Genomic DNA, 16,301 nt, shown 5'->3' on the forward strand with positions numbered 1-16,301 from the left:
AACAGATTGAAACTCTGCAAACCATACAAAAGGTAAATATAATATCTAAAATTCCTCCACTAAAAACCAGAATTTTCAGCCAGGCAAGGTGGTTCATGCCTGTAATCCCAGAACTCCATGGGAGGCTGAGGCAAGAGGATTGCAGGTTCAAGCCAAGACCAGGCAACTTAGTGAAACCTTTGTCAAAAAATAAAAAGGGTTAAGGAATGTAGCTCATGGTTGGTTCAGTCCCTAGCACCAAAATGAATAAATAAATAAATAAGGCAAAAATTGTCAGAATGAAGGAAAAAATAACCAAGCCTCTTTCATATCTATCTCAAAGAAACAATTTACATATAAGAGATTTAAAGTAGACAGATGGGGAAGACACATCATGAAAACAGTAAGTACAAGAAGATGAACATGGTTAGAGCCACATGATCTGGTGAAGCTGACTGCAAACAGACTATTTATTACCACAGATAAACCAGAAATAAAGAGGGACATTTCATATGGAGAGATATAACAATCTGAAACATGTGGCCAAGGATATAGCTCAGCAGCACAGTGCCTGCCTGGCAAGCACAAGGTACTGAGTTCAATTCCCAGTACCTAAAAAGAAACATGTACGCACCTGCTCACAGAGCTTCAAAGTATATGGCAAAAAAAGGTGACAATAAAAAGAAGTAGTAGACAGTTGGAGACTTTAACCTTGTTTTCTCCCCAAATGACAGGCCAACTAGTTAAAAAAACCAGTGTTAAGTACTTGATCTTAATCTAGCATATCAACACCTGATTTTAATAGACACTGCACCCAACACTCCCCCGTTCAATGTTTTCCATAGGTTTTGGAATAAAATCTGAATTTGTTACTCTGCCTTACCCTCCTAAGCCCATGTCTCTCTTCATGCCAAGCTCATGTCACACTAGCCGGCCACTCTGTCCCTCACTATATCATCCTCTGCTAGTTTCTCAGTTCTTCAAGCACTTAATATCTTCTCTGCCATGGTAAGGGCTGTCTTAGCCATGACTTCAGCTTGAATTGCTTTCCTAGTTTACCTTCAAGACACCAGCCTCCTTGTCACCCATGTCCCTGTTCAATGCTCAGACAATCATGCGACTGTTCAATGCCACCTGTTCAGACAGTCACCGACCTGCCTATCTAGAGTGGTGAGCACAGCACTTCACACTACGCTCTGAGTTGCTGCTCAGCAGTTTTTACTTCCAGATATAGTCCTTGTTTGTACTGTCTGCATCTCTCAACAAGAACATAAGTTCAAAGAGAGCAAAGACTTTATCTCTTGTTTGTTCAAACAATGCCTGGCAGAACGCTGGTGTTCAATTAATGTTGGTTGGATGAGTGAAAGAAGTCTAGAGTGATTTTGCCTCTGATATTGTACTTGGTTTTTTTTTCCGCAATTCCTTTTCAAATCTAGGCATAATATATGTATTTGTACAAGCTCCTTCAAATTCTAACTGGAACAGGAGGTACAGAAGCCAATACACTGAGTGGCAGCTAGGTGTGATACACACAAGACACTGCTTCAGGACAGCATAGCCCTCGCTCTGACTCTAGCAGAGGAAGTCCAGGCGCAGAGAAGCTGAAGTGGTCACCCAGGACGCATGCTAGTAGGTGGCAGAGTTTGAACCCAGGTGGCCTGAGCTCAGAAGTAGAACCCTTGACCCCTGTGTCCCATGGCTCTCCTGTGCCTGCACAGTGTATCACAGACATGGCGCAGTCAATAGTAACTATTCATTCAGTGTCTGGTCTGAGCCCCACATTAGCCAGTGAGGTAGGTAGGCATGAGATGATCCCAGCCTCATTCCATACACAAGGCACCTGGAGCTCAGATCTCAGGCCTGCATACTGCGGGCCCCTCAAGGGCAAGGAAGATGCCTCTGAGTTCACAAGGTCTGAAACAGAGAAGGCTTTAGGGTGGCTGAGGTACTTGCCAGTATCCCACAGTAAGGGACAGCATGGCTGTAGTTGGGTGCCAGTAAGGCCTTTTTGTTGACATGTCTAGTAGCTGGTGACATAGAAAAATTCATCACACACAGGAGGAATAAGTACCAAGTACACAGAACAGGACAGCACAAACCACAAACTGTGAGTCAGAGGAGGATGCACACCATGCTGGAACACCAGGATGGAAGTGGCTACCAAGACCCTCGCTGCTGAGCCAGCCCTGAAAAGCAACTCAGCTCTCAATGGCTGGAGGAAGCTGTAGCATCCCAGGGTGGGAAGGAACGACACACCATACAATGACAGAGTAAGAATGGCACGGAGAGGTTCAGGGAACACTGGCTGGTTAGGTCTGGCTGAAGTGGAAGCTCTACATTGGACTTCCTGAGACAGAGAAGGAAGGAAGGCAGCAAGTTATGTAAGTGCTATAACAAACAACTAGGATTCTCACCTGTAGGAAGAGGGAGTATACTGTGACATGTCTGGGGACATGGGAAGAAGAAATATAATTATAAAATGTACCATATCAAGACACCAATAAGAGTATCTAAAAATGGGTCAAAAACAACCAGAAATTAAAGAAGAATCCACTCCAGTGACAAAAGCAAGGGGCCAAAGAATAATCACTAGAAACTTAAAGTGTTCCAGGGTTGTGTTCACTGACAGAGTTGTACTTGAGCCTCAAGGACAGATGGCATTTTCCAAAGAACAGAGGGCAAGCTGCCCAGGAGCAGTAGCGCATCCTTCCAGGCAGTCATTTGATAAGCCAGGTCCACCATGGGCCAAATCAGAAGAGAGGTGAGAAGAGATGGGAGGCGGCCAACAAGGAGAAACACCAATGCTTAAAGTTCAGATGAGTACACGTCAAATAGTCACCAGCACGCGCACAGGAAGTGCGTAAGAAGTTACCACGTAGATGGCCCATCTGTTCTACCCAGTTATCTGCTAAAGGAGATTTCTTAACATTTGACAAGGTGACTTAGTACATGCTGAAATTGGAGAGGTGAAGCTTTCAGGAACACAGGAAAGAAAAAAAAAAAATGACAGATCAAGCTGTGATACTTCTCTAGATAAAATGCCTGAGTATGATTCAGACGCAAACAATAAGGTTAACTTTACACCAAGTAAAATCTTTTTGGGTTCACAGCACATTTTTACATGACGCCAAATGTACAACATAATTTGACCACTTTTTCTGAAAATATATTAATACAATTTTTAAAAGTATGGAAAAACATGACATCTTCATATCTGTATCTATATCTCTAAAAAGCTGGAAGGAAAGGAATTTCTCCTCAATTTTCAAATGTGCAGAAAGACTACAGGGGGTACAGGGGTAACTACAGGGACTACAGGGGTAACTATGTTACATTTTCTTTGGGTCATTTAAATGACTTAGGGTAAAAATACATCATGTTAATAACAGCATATGTCACTTATTAAATATATTTTAAAATATTTCCTAATTTCTATTTTAATTTCTCCTTTGATCTATAATTATTTTAAGGTGTACTCATTTTTAAGCATGTAAGGATTTCTTTGAGCTTAATTTTATTGTGGTCAGAAAAGATACTCTGAGCAATTTCAATCTAGAAATTTATAAATTTCCAAAGGAACCAACACATGAGCTATTTTTAAAAATATTTTGCATGTAATTCAAAGAATGTGAACTCTACTTTTGTTGGGTTTAGTTTCTATATATGTCAAGTTTATTCATTACTTTATTAAGAGCTCCTCAAGCTTAACTGAGGATTTTGTTTCTTTTAAACTCTTGAAGGGAGTATGTTAATATGTCTTACTAGAATTGTGGATTTGTTTTCTATCTGCTTATGTTTGCATTATATACTTTGAAGTTGTGTTATTTGTAACACATAGATTTAAGATTGAGAGAGCTGTTGGATCAACCCTTTTATCATTAAGAACATCTCTTTATTTCAAAGTAGCATAACTGGGTAGTTCATCTGATTAGTGTCAACATAGTATGTATACTACAACATGTATCATCCATCCATCCTTCCTTCCATATATGTAGTTTTCCTTCCTGTAAGTATTTTCCTCATTTTTCCAAGTGGTATATAAGAGGGCTTCATCACTTAATCCAGTCTGAAAAACTGAAGTCTTTGACTTTGCTGTGTTTAGTCCATTTACATTAAATGTAACTGGATTTAAGCTATCATCCTACACTGTTTTGTTTTCAATTTGACCTATCAACTTTATGGCCCTCTTTTATTCTTTTATTACCTCTTTTTGATCAATCAAATGGTTTTCATCCCACTTTTTCCTTTTAACTTACTAGATATACTGAGTACAATCCAATGCAAATGATTACTTTCACTACTCCCACCAATAATCCTAGGACTTTAAAATATTTTATCTTCATAAGTCCTCTTCTACCTTTTGTGTGACTGTCATGCATTCTGGTGCTACCTATACTATAAACTCTAGAGACATGTCACTGTTTCGAATCGTCATTGTTCACTTACATTTCACATGCAGATTCACCCATGTTGCTCATCTTTCGTTCCTGCATATCCATCAGGATCTCTCCATTTGCCTGAAGCATCTCCCTGCACCTCAGCTACATTACTTGGTAATGTAGGTCACTACTGACAAATGCTCTCATTTTTTTATTTGTTTCGGTTTTGTTGTTGTTGTTTGTTGTTGTTGTTGTTGTTTTGTCTGAACATCTCTATTTCTCTTTCTCTTTTAAAGGAAAATTTGACTGGGAACAGTCTTCTAGGCTGGACGATTTTTCTTTCAATACTTTAAAGATGGCTGCTTCACCGCCTGCCCCACTCCCATCATTTTCCTTCAGTGTCACAGTCAGCTTAACTGCTGCTCCTTTAAAAGTAATGTGGCTCCCTTAGCACCCCTTCAGAATTCCTCTAAATTTCTGTAGGCTCATAATGATGTGCATAGGTATTCTTTGTATTCATTCCATCTAGTGATGAATGGTAGGAATGGATTCTAAGCTTTTTTGAATCTGTAAGTATCTGTCTTTCATCATTTTGTAAAATTTTTAGTATTATCTCTTCAAATATTGCTACTACCTTGTTCTCTTTTTTTCTTTTTCTGGAACTCCAATTCTACATGTATTAGACCTTTGAACATGCCTTGCATATCTTTAATACTCTTATCTATCTCTTTGTCTATTCTTTTTCTCTGTGCTTTGGTCTGAGGCTATCTACTGACCTGCCTTCCTATGTATTATGTTAGCTTGTGTTTAACCATCAAGTTATGACTTCAAATACTGTACTCTCTTAGAATGCCCTTTCAACTCTTCATTATAAATTCAAATTATGCTGAGATATATTTTCCCATCTTTTACTGAACATATTATTCATGGCTATTTTAAAGTACCTGATAATTACCTCCGGTACCCAGCTCCTCTGAAAGGTCTTCTTCTATCACCTTGTTTAGGAGTCAGACATCTTGCCTTATAGCAAGTCTAGTAATTTTCTGCTGTGTACATGACATGGCGAAGTCTTTATATGTTATCTTATATCTTTAGAGAAGACAGTGGGCTCCCTTTGTCCTACGCTGGGCAGGAGGGAAGGGGTTCATCACCTAACACAAGACTGAGCTGGGCTGGGACTGGGTTGCTGTTTTTTGTAGGCCTCAAGCAACCTCTGGTTTGCCCTTTCCTGTATCACAATCCTCCATGGAGCTCAATGAGAGATCTTTGTCTTCTCAGCATTACATTCAGTTCTTCCCTGGAGAGGTTTTCATTTTAGCTCTTGGTCCCCCATCCCACGTGGCTTCAGACCTTGGCATGTGTTTTGGGACTGAAACTAACCACCTGTCTGGGATCACTCCAGTCCGGTTTGATTGACTGATTGAGCCACAGTGGGGACTGAACCCAGGGGCCTTTCCACTGAGCTTTTGTGTATTTTTTGTATTTTTTATTTTGTGAGAGAGTCTCACAGTTCCAGGCTGGGCTCAAACTTGCTTCAGCCTCCTAGATGCTGGGATTACTCGCATGCACCAAAACACCCAGCTCCATGTGTTTTCTAGTTTAGTTCCAGAAACCTCTTCTGGGCTTTGTGTCTTCCAGAAGTAACTTCCTTCCCAGGGCCAAACCTGAATTCTCTTGGGCCAGAATTCCCTTCTGCCCAATGCATCACGAGTGAACAGCCAGTCCAGCTAACAAGCAGCTGTCAGCAGACTACTCCCTGAGGACTGTCCTCTCTTGCCTGTTCTGTTTTCAGATTTCTGTCTCCAATAGGTTTGCAGTTCTTAAGTCCACTTTGTTCTGTATGGGTGACTTCCTGCCTTCCAAAAACTTCCACCCTATCACTTCTGCCCCTCTCCAGCTGCAGACTTCACCAGCTGTGTGTCTGAGATCCCACCCTCCCACCCCACCCGGTCTGTAATTTGTTACTCCAGCATGACCAGAAATCTCTGCTAACTTCTCTCTCAGACTCAGGGGCAGCCTTGGGCTGTGCTTCACACCTCCAGAATCAGCCCTCACAAGAAACAAGTGGCTGGTAACCCTCATTACACTTATAAAGGATCCTCTATCTCTGGAAATTCAGCTCAACTATTCCTCATCGTTCCCACTGTACACCAAAGCCTTTAGGAATACGGTTTTAATAACATGCCTGGCCCTCTGTAGTTCTTGTCAGCATCTCAGATAAATTACGTAGTATATTCTGTACTGCTAATTACTTTTAATGAGTTTCTAAATATGTGGAAGATGTTTTATAGTCTTAATATTTCCCAAAGCACAGTTAGAATATGCTTTTTGAAATAAAAGCTCAGGAAAAGTTACTTCTTACCTCTTCATAAAACTTCACCTGAGGTACAGCTTCATTAATTTCATTCAAACAAAAATCTTTAAATAGCAAGAAACCTAAAGGAAAAGAATAAAAAAAATTCAGGATGGGCAACAAATTGAAATTTTACCCCATAGGGTGTCTTCAAAATCATGTGTTTATACCTCAGTCCCTTACAACCCTGCCTTTATAATATGTATATAAAACAAAAGCCGATTTCAAGAGGCCAACGAAACCTAATGGCTTCAGGCAAGAGAGCACCATACCGTGGCTCCCGGCACAGGGGCCCTTCTCTGCTCAGAAGCTTTCTGTGTTCTGAAAATGCGCCATCAGCAGCACTTGCTCACAGTCACCACCATGTGGAGCCCCTGGTCATGGTAGTAAATGACAAACGAAGAATAATGACCAAAGGAGAAAGACTGGGGATGCAGAAGGGCTGGTGAGTGGTGCCGTGAGCTGACAAACACAGGGCCTGAGGAAGCCGGGGTGAGCTCCCTAAGCAGAGAGAAGAATGTTCATGACCTTTCTAGATCCTTCTCTTGCCCCTCACAACCTAGCACCCCACCAAATGCCTCAGCCAGGGCAGACTGCTCATTCCCACGTCCTTTTTTGCTCTTTCATGACACCATACCCCACCTGGACACAATACCCTGCCTCTAGAACACCAAGCCCCCCTCTCCAGCTTGAAGACTCCTAACTCAGCCGTTACAATGGAATTCAGGAACCACCTTTCCCTGCAAAGTTGACTTTGATGAGATTGCACAATCCATGGTACACATGAGGTCAATAAAATTTACTGAATAAATATTTGGTTTCCACAGCTCCTCCAATATCCCTCTGTCTAAATATTCACTCTTTTAATGATCTGGTTAAGTTTCCTACCCTTTGCAAGGCTAGTGTCCGGCAAAATGTCTCACATGTCAGGCCTAAATGGATGAATGAACAGAACAAGTTACTATCAGGATCCTGGTAGACAGCTAAAGACTGTGAAGCTCTAAGAAGCCAAGGCAACTAACGGACTGTTAACAGCAGACATAGAAGTCACAGAACAGAACTGAAGAAAGAGTTACAAAAAGTCTAAAGTGCAGGGAGAAGGTGTATGTGAATTCTCCAGTTGCAGTCTGAGAAAAAGGAAGCAACTGTGACTCGAGTTTCATTAACATTAGCATGGGGATCCTCAATGTGAACTTGTGTGTTACTGCACCATGAATTCCCCTCCACAGTTCTGGAACAGGGCCTTTGTGAATGAATGGTCAATATGCGTCCACTGGAACTGGAGAAAAGAGTTCAAATGCTCAATAAAATCGGCGAGGCCGCATTACTCTTGAGGCAGGTGCAGCATGGAACACATGGCCTATGTGGTCTCAGAGAGACGCTGCAGTGATCTAAGACAGGAAGGGAGTAACAGCGCACAGAGGCTCCCCATTTACATCTCAGTGTTTTGTCTGTGTGTTCATATATTTGCTACTGGGGACTGAACCCAGGGCCTTCACACTAAGCTACATCTACAGCTCCCACTCCCGTTTTTAAAAATCTTGAGACAGAGTTTCACTAAGTCACAAATTTTCCCAGGCTGGGTTCAAACTTGTGATTCTCCTGCCTCAGAGTGCTGGGACTATAGGCCTGGGCTATGACACCCAGCTAATATTTTGGTTGTCTTTTCATTTTTATTCATTTCAAAGTAATTTCTCCTTTCTTTTGCCATTTCTTCTTTGAAGCATGACTCATTTAGAAGTGAGTAGCGTAACTTTTGAATATTTGGGGTGTTCTTCAGGTTTTTTTCAGATTTCGATTTCTATTTAACTCAGAGTCAGGGAACATATTCAGGATGATATCAAAACTGCTAAATTTACTGAAGTTTGATTTTAGGCCCACACTGTTATGCTCTTGAAGGGTGCAGGTCTCCTTGAAGAGTAAGAAGCAATTAACCCTTATCCACCCTCTGTGCTCTTACTAGATGTCTGACTACTCATCCCCTGTCACCCAGCTGAGAAGTACTGAAATCTCATCTGTAATGGGGGATGTGTTCGGCTTTCTTCCAATGCTGTCAGGTTTTGCTTCATGTATTTCCTTTTTTAATCTTTGGAAGAGAAAACTGAAGTGAGAATTTGGACTTAAGTATTTTCGTCATATCAGAGGTGTTCTTGAAACATCTAAATGACAGAGTGAAAGAACCGCACAGTGGGCGCCTTGCTTTTGACTGCAGTTGGAATGACGCTTGCCACAGCCCACTGTGTCCTCTGGGATCTAGTGGTGATGTTGTTCTCCAGCCTCAGCCCACAGCGCTCTTCCTGGGCTCATCACTTCCCTTGGGCCACACTCTATTTCCTCTAAACCCAAGCACTTTGCCTTCTCTCAGTTTCACACCTGCTATTCCCTCGTTTCAAAACACTTCTGTTCTGGACCTGCTGGGCCTGCCCAGTTCTGCTTAATCTTTCTTTCTTTAATGAGGCTGTTCTGGTTTGTATCTGCATTCCCCCCAAATCCTCATGCAGTCATGGGGCGGGCTTCTAGATTTTTGTGTGTGTGTCATTTTGGAGACAGGGTCTCGCTATGTAGTTCAGGCTGGACTTGAGCTCACTTTGTAGCCCAGGCTCGTCTCGAACTCGCAGTGATCCTCCTGCCTCAGCCTCCCAAGTGCTGGAATTACAGAAGTGCGCCACCATGCCTGGCTTAGATTTTTTGATTCATGGTCCAATTGCTGGATTATGGGTGTGAGTGCTATACCACCCTGGGGTGGGTAGTTTGCATATGTAAGGAAGGGAAAGAGGCTTGCTAAGCCACTGCTCCTCCATTTTGCTCTTGCTGCTTTTACTGTTTTCCACCATCATGAACAGTTGTCCTCTGCTGTGTGCCACCCTGCCTTGGAGCCAGCCAGAGTATGGACTGAAACCGCCACAGACTGTGAGCTAAGTAAACCTCTCCTTCCTCAGTTCTGGGTGTCAGGTATTTTGTCTCAGCAATGAGAGAAAAGTAACCAAGACAGAGGCTTTTCTGAATCATATGCTCTCTCTCTTTTGATCTCTCATCTCTCACGCATAGATACACACACACACACACACACACTCACACACCTCTGTGTTTACAACACACCACCAAAGCTCATCACTCTACCACATTTACTTCTTTGCTGTCTACCTCCCCACCACAATATTGGCTGCAAGTTAAAAGCCATGGTGTTTTATTCTATACCATGTCTGAAGCAACAAGAACAACCACAGGCTGTGACAGGAAAGAGAACAAAGGATGGAAGGACGAAGGGAGCAAGGAAGAGGGAAGAGATGAGGGGGGCCAGGGAAGGAGGGGTTTTCATCTACTTCTTTAACACAGCTTCCATCATTGAGTTATGGAGTAAGCCAACAAATTATTTTAATATGCTACAGGAAAACAAAACCATATTTTCATCACATTGGTACATAAACTGAAGCTTTACTTTCAGTTAGTTTTATTTTTTTTTATTTTTTTATTTTTTTGTTTTTCTCCGGTACCGGGAACCGAACTCACAACCTTGCGCTTGCCAGGCAGGCGCTTTGCCGCTGAGCTAAATCCCCAGCCCTTCTGAAGCTTTACTTTCTACCAGTCATTTAAATGAAGCTTTTTAAATTGAGCAAGAAGAAAGGTATTTTGCCTTTGAATAAATCTTAGATCTCTGTGTTCCAGGTTGAAAGTAATTTACCTTCATCAACTTTAAATTACATAAAGAGAAAATTAGAGAAAAAATGAAAGGGCACAAATAAGAGAATACAGTAATACTTTCATGAACACTTCTGTTTGCAAACAATTCATTTCGCAAACAAAAGCGTTCAGCTTAACTTTGTTTCCCTTCACAAACTCTACATCAGATGACAAACATGACCATAGCTGTAAAGGCCTCACAGGGGACATGCATGGCCTCACAAAGAACATGAAAAATTACTGATTACTCCCCCTCTTGTCCTTTCCACCTGCATCATTCCGCATTTTAGCCACTCCCTGAAACTCCCTGAAATGTATCATTCCTTTCTTGTAAGTTTCCTAAAGTTTCTATAGTTTCTCGGAAGACTGCTTCACAAAGACTTCGCTTGCCAAGCAGGATGTGGTTTTTTGCTGCTGATCTGATCCTACCCTGCGTGGAGGCTCTCAGTCAGTCGCTGGCCAGCTAATAAAGGCTCATTCTTAAATCTCAATTGGCGATCCGTGCGCTTTGGTGTTTGTCAGTTGGTACCTCGGTTCGATTCTGAGTCCAGAACAATGGCCATCTTCCCCACACAGAAGCAAACACAGCCATCGTCCCCAAAATCAGGAAACAAATTAAGTTCATAAAACAAGGTACCACTGTATTTCACCTAACAAGTTCATCATTAAGATTTCTCCAGATTTTAAAAAACAAATATAGTGACTCAGTACCTGCTTACGATGTAATTGTGGAATGGCTTTGTCTTCTTTCTATATTTGAACCACTGAAAATTTCCTGGTTGTATGACACTTGGGAATGGCAAACTATCCCAATTTGCCACTACAGCATTTTTATTTTTTTATTACTTTTATTTTGTTTTATTGCTTTTATTTTATGTTTTATTTTTTGGTACTGGGAATCAAACTCAGGATCTCATGCTTGCAAGGCAGGTGCTATGTCACTGAGCTATATCCCTGGCGCCACTACAGCATTTTACAAAAATTAGTACAAAACACTGTATTGCTTTTTTAAAATATTATATGTTAAGAGCTTTGAAAGCATTACATGTATGTAGTTCCCATAAGAAATTCTGAATTTTGACCTCCTTTAAAAAAATTAGAAAGTGGGAAAGAGGAATATATTTTGCAAGAAATAATATCTATTCTCCGTTTTGCCTAGGAGAGTAAACACTGAAAAGATGAACTGTGTAACTACTAAAATTTCCTATCAATACTGACTGATTCTATAAAACATTTACTGAGTGTCTTCTAAGAGCTACTGGGCTGTGCAGTGCAGACAAAATGGGGAAGATAGTGGGTGCTTTTTACTACAGAGAGATACAGAACAGTGTAAGAGACACAGCAAATATCGCTTATGGTAAAGGCATCAAGGAATTAAATATGATGCTGAGATAGACAGTAATAAGCAGAAGGTGTGTATTCCAGACAGAAGAACCAGTAAGACTTTTCTGAGCTGTGAGGTGAAAAAAGTAAAATGTGTTAGATTAAGAAAGGCTATGACAGCAATACATAACACACTCATATTTATAGCAGTGCAATTTGCAATAGCTAAGCTCTGGAAACAACCTAGATGCCTGTCAACAGCATGGATAAAGAAAAATGTGAATATTGTTCAGCCATAAAGAAAAATAAAATCCTGTCATTTGCAGAAAAATGGAAGGAGACCACCATGTTAAGCAAAATAAGCCAGACTTGGAAAGTTAAATAGTGCATGTTTTCTTTTATGGGAAACCTAAAATACAAATAAATAAAGGAATGAACGAATGGTGACAGGAAACTACAAGGTAGGCTTTAAGGGATGGGGAAGGGGCAGGAAAGAGGAGAGCAAAGGGATAAAAATTATCATTATATGTTACTTGCATGTACCAATTCCCAAAATGAACCTCACTGTTTTGTATTACTAATAAGAGAGGAAGGGGGAGGGGAAGAGAAGGGGGAGGAACGTGGAGAAGAGGAGAAGGGCTAGAATGTATAATCTTACTCCTATTCAATATTGCACTGGAGGTCTTAGCCAATGCAGTAAGGTAAGAAAATGAAATAATGGTTATTCAAATTGAAAAGGAAGAATTAAAACTGATGCTATTTTTAGGTAGCCTGGTTGGCTACATAGCAAATCCTACCTAGGAATTAACTACTAGAATATTTATAAATGTTATTAGCAAGGCCACAAGATGTGACAAGTCATTAGACAAGACTCAATGAAATTCCAATATACTCGCAGCACACGATTTTAAGGTGGAATTTGAAAACCAGTCCACTTGCAATAATGTCAAATAAAAATCAATACAGAAATAATCATGAGACAAGCAAAACCCACTCTGCTGAACACTACAAAATATTACTGGTCTAAATAAATGGAAATACATAATTCATAGATTAGAAGACTCAATATTGCTAATGTTAATTACTTCCAAATTAATCTGTGATTCAATGCAATTGCAAACATAACTCCAACAATCTTTTTTTAAAAAGAAACTGATAAATTGATTCTAAATCTTATACAGAAGTAAATAAATAAATGATCCAGAATATTCTGAGAAAGAAGAAAGCTCCATAACTTATACTATGGAATTTCAAGATTCATTATACATCTGTAGGAATCAATATATAGTGCGGTATTGGCATAAAACTAACAGAACAGAATAATGTGACCAGAAATATATCCACACGTGTATGATCAACTTGTCTGTTTAACAAATGATGCTGGAAAAACTAACCTGCAAATGGAGGAGGAAAATGAACCATTCCCTCCTACCTTAAAAGAACTAAGAACTATTACCAAATAAACCATAAGGTTAAAATTATAATGTTTCTAGAATATGAATATATATACGTATATATATAAAACATATCTTTATAGAAAATATTTATGTAGATTTCTTAAGTGCCTGCTAAATATGATAATACCACAGTGTAAACTTCTGCTTTTCAAAGACACTGGAGAGAACAGACCAGCTTACATTGGGATATAATATTATAAAAACTAATTCCAAAAAAGCACCCTGTCTGTATACATTCAAGCAAGCAAGCAAGCAAAAATCTCTTTCAAATCCATTTTAGAAAGAGAAAAAAATCCAAAAACAATGGGCAAAAATACTGAACTCTTAAATTTGGACACTTCGCAATGAATGAGGTAGGAAGGTCCTGCTCAATAAGTGCAGGATAGAGCTCAGCATGTGGTCATCAGGTCACTGCCAACTATCCCACTCAGAGCGGGCTAGAACCCCAAGCTCACAAACACTGACCACCATCCAGTGTTAGCTCAGGAGGACCTGCAAGGCTCCTCCTGCCTCTGAATCAGCCCGCAAAGAAGCCACTAACTGTCCTAGCTGAGCAACTGATCCTGAGCGCAGATGAAATGAGACTTCAGCTTCACAGTGGAGGTGAGGCAGGTTGTGTCTGGGATCCAGGAGATCCCTTCAGGTATCAGTATTATCTTGTCCTGTGCTTAACACCAGTAGAAAACTGCAACCCAATTCAGGCAGGACTGCTAACGGCCCAGACCCTTCAGGGATGAAGGTGTCGTCACTCCACTGGTACAGAGCCATGATCCTCAGAAGTGCTTTCAGACAGCAAAGGGAACATGGAACAGGCTGTGAAGGAAGGCAGCTATGAACACCAGCTATGATCAGGTGACCAGTTATAGAAAGGAGGACTGTGACTGTCACAAGTATTTTCCCCCTATTTTATGTGTGGATGTGAAGCAAACGCCTTTGTTTTCTTCCCTCTTGTGCCTTCTTAGCATGTAACATAAGCTTGTAACATTAATCTGACTTCATAGCATAGTATTAAGTCCTGCTAACTTTACATCATAGTATTTAGTTTGCAGAATTATCAAGAACAGGAATGAGCCAAGGACCTTGTCTATCCCAATGGAAAAGGGCTAATGTGCTTTGGTTGTAGGAAGAACAGTTGTATCATGTTATCAACTTGGAGAACGTTTGGGGAGGAGATTAAGATTTGAATCTATAAACTTTAAGTATGCAGATTGCCCTCCATAAGGTGGGTGGGTTGCATCTAATCAGTTGAATGCCACACAGAACTAAAAAACCATCCCTCCCTAACTGGGGGAATTCCCTAGCAGTCTGCTCTCAGATTTCACTTAGCCCATCAGCTCTCCTGGGTTATGGGCCTACAGAGGAAGACTTAGACATACTAGTCTCCATTATCACAGGAGATTTAATCTTCATATTAAATCTCTTCATGCATGCATGTACATACCCTACTGGTTCTATGTCTCTGAACAACCTTCTACAGACTTTGAACATGTGGGAGAATGTATAATTTCTTTAGAAAATGGTTGAAAGCTTCTTAATGAAGTTAAATATGCACTTAACATAGAACTCAGCAATTCTTTTATTAGGTATTTATCCGAAAACATGTGAAATAAGTCTATCAGTATTTTCACAAAATGGAATGTTATTCAGCAATAAGACAAAATGAATCGGTGATAAAGCCTGTATTGTAAGTGTGTTAGTAGGGTTCTCCAAGAAACAAAATCAAAAGGATATATAAGGCATGTATGATTGACAAGTATGATATATGTTTAAGATTTTTAAAAAGTTATTATATAAAAGACATATTGCCATTCATTCTCCTAAAATACTTGTCCTGCTCCACCTACTTATCCCATTAACTTAGTATATGCGCTGCCGAAGCGAGCACATATCCCATTAACTTAGAACACTGTGAAGCAGTTCTAAAAGTCCTTTCATGAGTCTTTCTTTGCGGTGTCATGGCTGCCTTGATGACCTCAACTGATTCAGAACTTTCCCTTTCATGATCATTTTAACTTTGGGGAAGAGCCAGAAGTTGCATGGTGCCAGATTCAGTGAATAAGATGGATGAGGACACATTGTCATGTTTTTACAAGCCTGCCTTTTCGCTGGCTAGCACCGGGCCACCGCATTCACTCGATTTTTATCACACTCTGTAAAGACACTCACAAAAGACAGACCCCAGAACTGTGTCACAAAGTGGCAAGAACAGAAGGATAAATGTGTTTGAAGCAAGGGGAAGTATTTTGAGGGGGATTAGTGGCAATGTGTCTTTTACTGTAAGTTTTTTTTTTTAAATTTAAACACTGAATGTTTTAGTCACACCTTCTAATTTTAATTTACTACATTTAAGCTCCTTTTTCCCCCATCTCAGAATTGAGTTTGGAGTGAATCTTACAAACACTGCACTAGTGAAACTATATGAGCACATCCTTTTTATTATGTGTGTTCAAGAATTTAAGGTACTCTTAAGTTTCTTTCAGGACGAAACATCTCAGTTTTTATGTGGTTAAGAAACTGCTAACTATAAAAGGAATAGTTGAAAAGCCAAGTTGACAGCAATCCTATTATCAGTCACATAAAAATTTTAATTGTTCAAAGCCAGTTACTTTTTTCTAGCATAATAAAATAACCTCTTTCCCAGTAACGAAATAGAATGAGCTGTTGTTTTCTCTTTGTTTTTATTTTTTATTAGTACATGTTTGCAACACATGATGACACTCCTTGTGTGGAGCTGGAACATGCACATAACACATCTTCGTTCTTTTTCACTCTCTTGCACTCTTCCCCTTCCCGCTTCCCTCCTCTCTTGATCCCCTTTCTGTTTGAGAAAGATCTATCTCCTCCCTACTTCCTATTATCTATCTTTTATTTCACTCTTTCTTTATATTTTAGGTTCCCTGTACAAGAGAAACCATGTGATACTTAAACTTATGGGCCTGAATTAGTTCACTTAACATTATGGTCTCAAGATGCATCCATTTTCCTACAAATAAATAACATATACCAATACTTAACTAAGGTGGCCATCTGAGCAAGTTATGTTAATGAATACAAGTCTACATACCCGCTGTTCAGAAAAACCCTAAACAAAAATAAATCCAGAGATATGAAACTTGAATAAAAGCTATG

The 16,301-nt window shown here is 40.1% G+C and overlaps 1 protein-coding gene across 4 annotated transcripts in view; it reads right to left on the reverse strand.

Annotated features, from left to right (window-relative positions):
- Positions 1 to 16,301, reverse strand: part of Adrbk2 (adrenergic, beta, receptor kinase 2) — a 145,659-nt gene that overhangs the window by 65,448 nt on the left and 63,910 nt on the right. For all 4 annotated transcript variants that reach the window (XM_013517965.1, XM_013517966.1, XM_005391839.2 and 1 more), the window contains one exon: positions 6,721 to 6,794. In XM_013517965.1, the coding sequence (XP_013373419.1) occupies positions 6,721 to 6,794 (74 nt within the window). The remainder of the gene's footprint in view (positions 1 to 6,720; positions 6,795 to 16,301) is intronic.

The sequence above is a fragment of the Chinchilla lanigera genome, unplaced genomic scaffold, assembly GCF_000276665.1.
Source record: "Chinchilla lanigera isolate Chin_1 unplaced genomic scaffold, ChiLan1.0 scaffold00041, whole genome shotgun sequence".
Classification (NCBI taxonomy): Eukaryota; Metazoa; Chordata; class Mammalia; order Rodentia; family Chinchillidae; genus Chinchilla; species Chinchilla lanigera.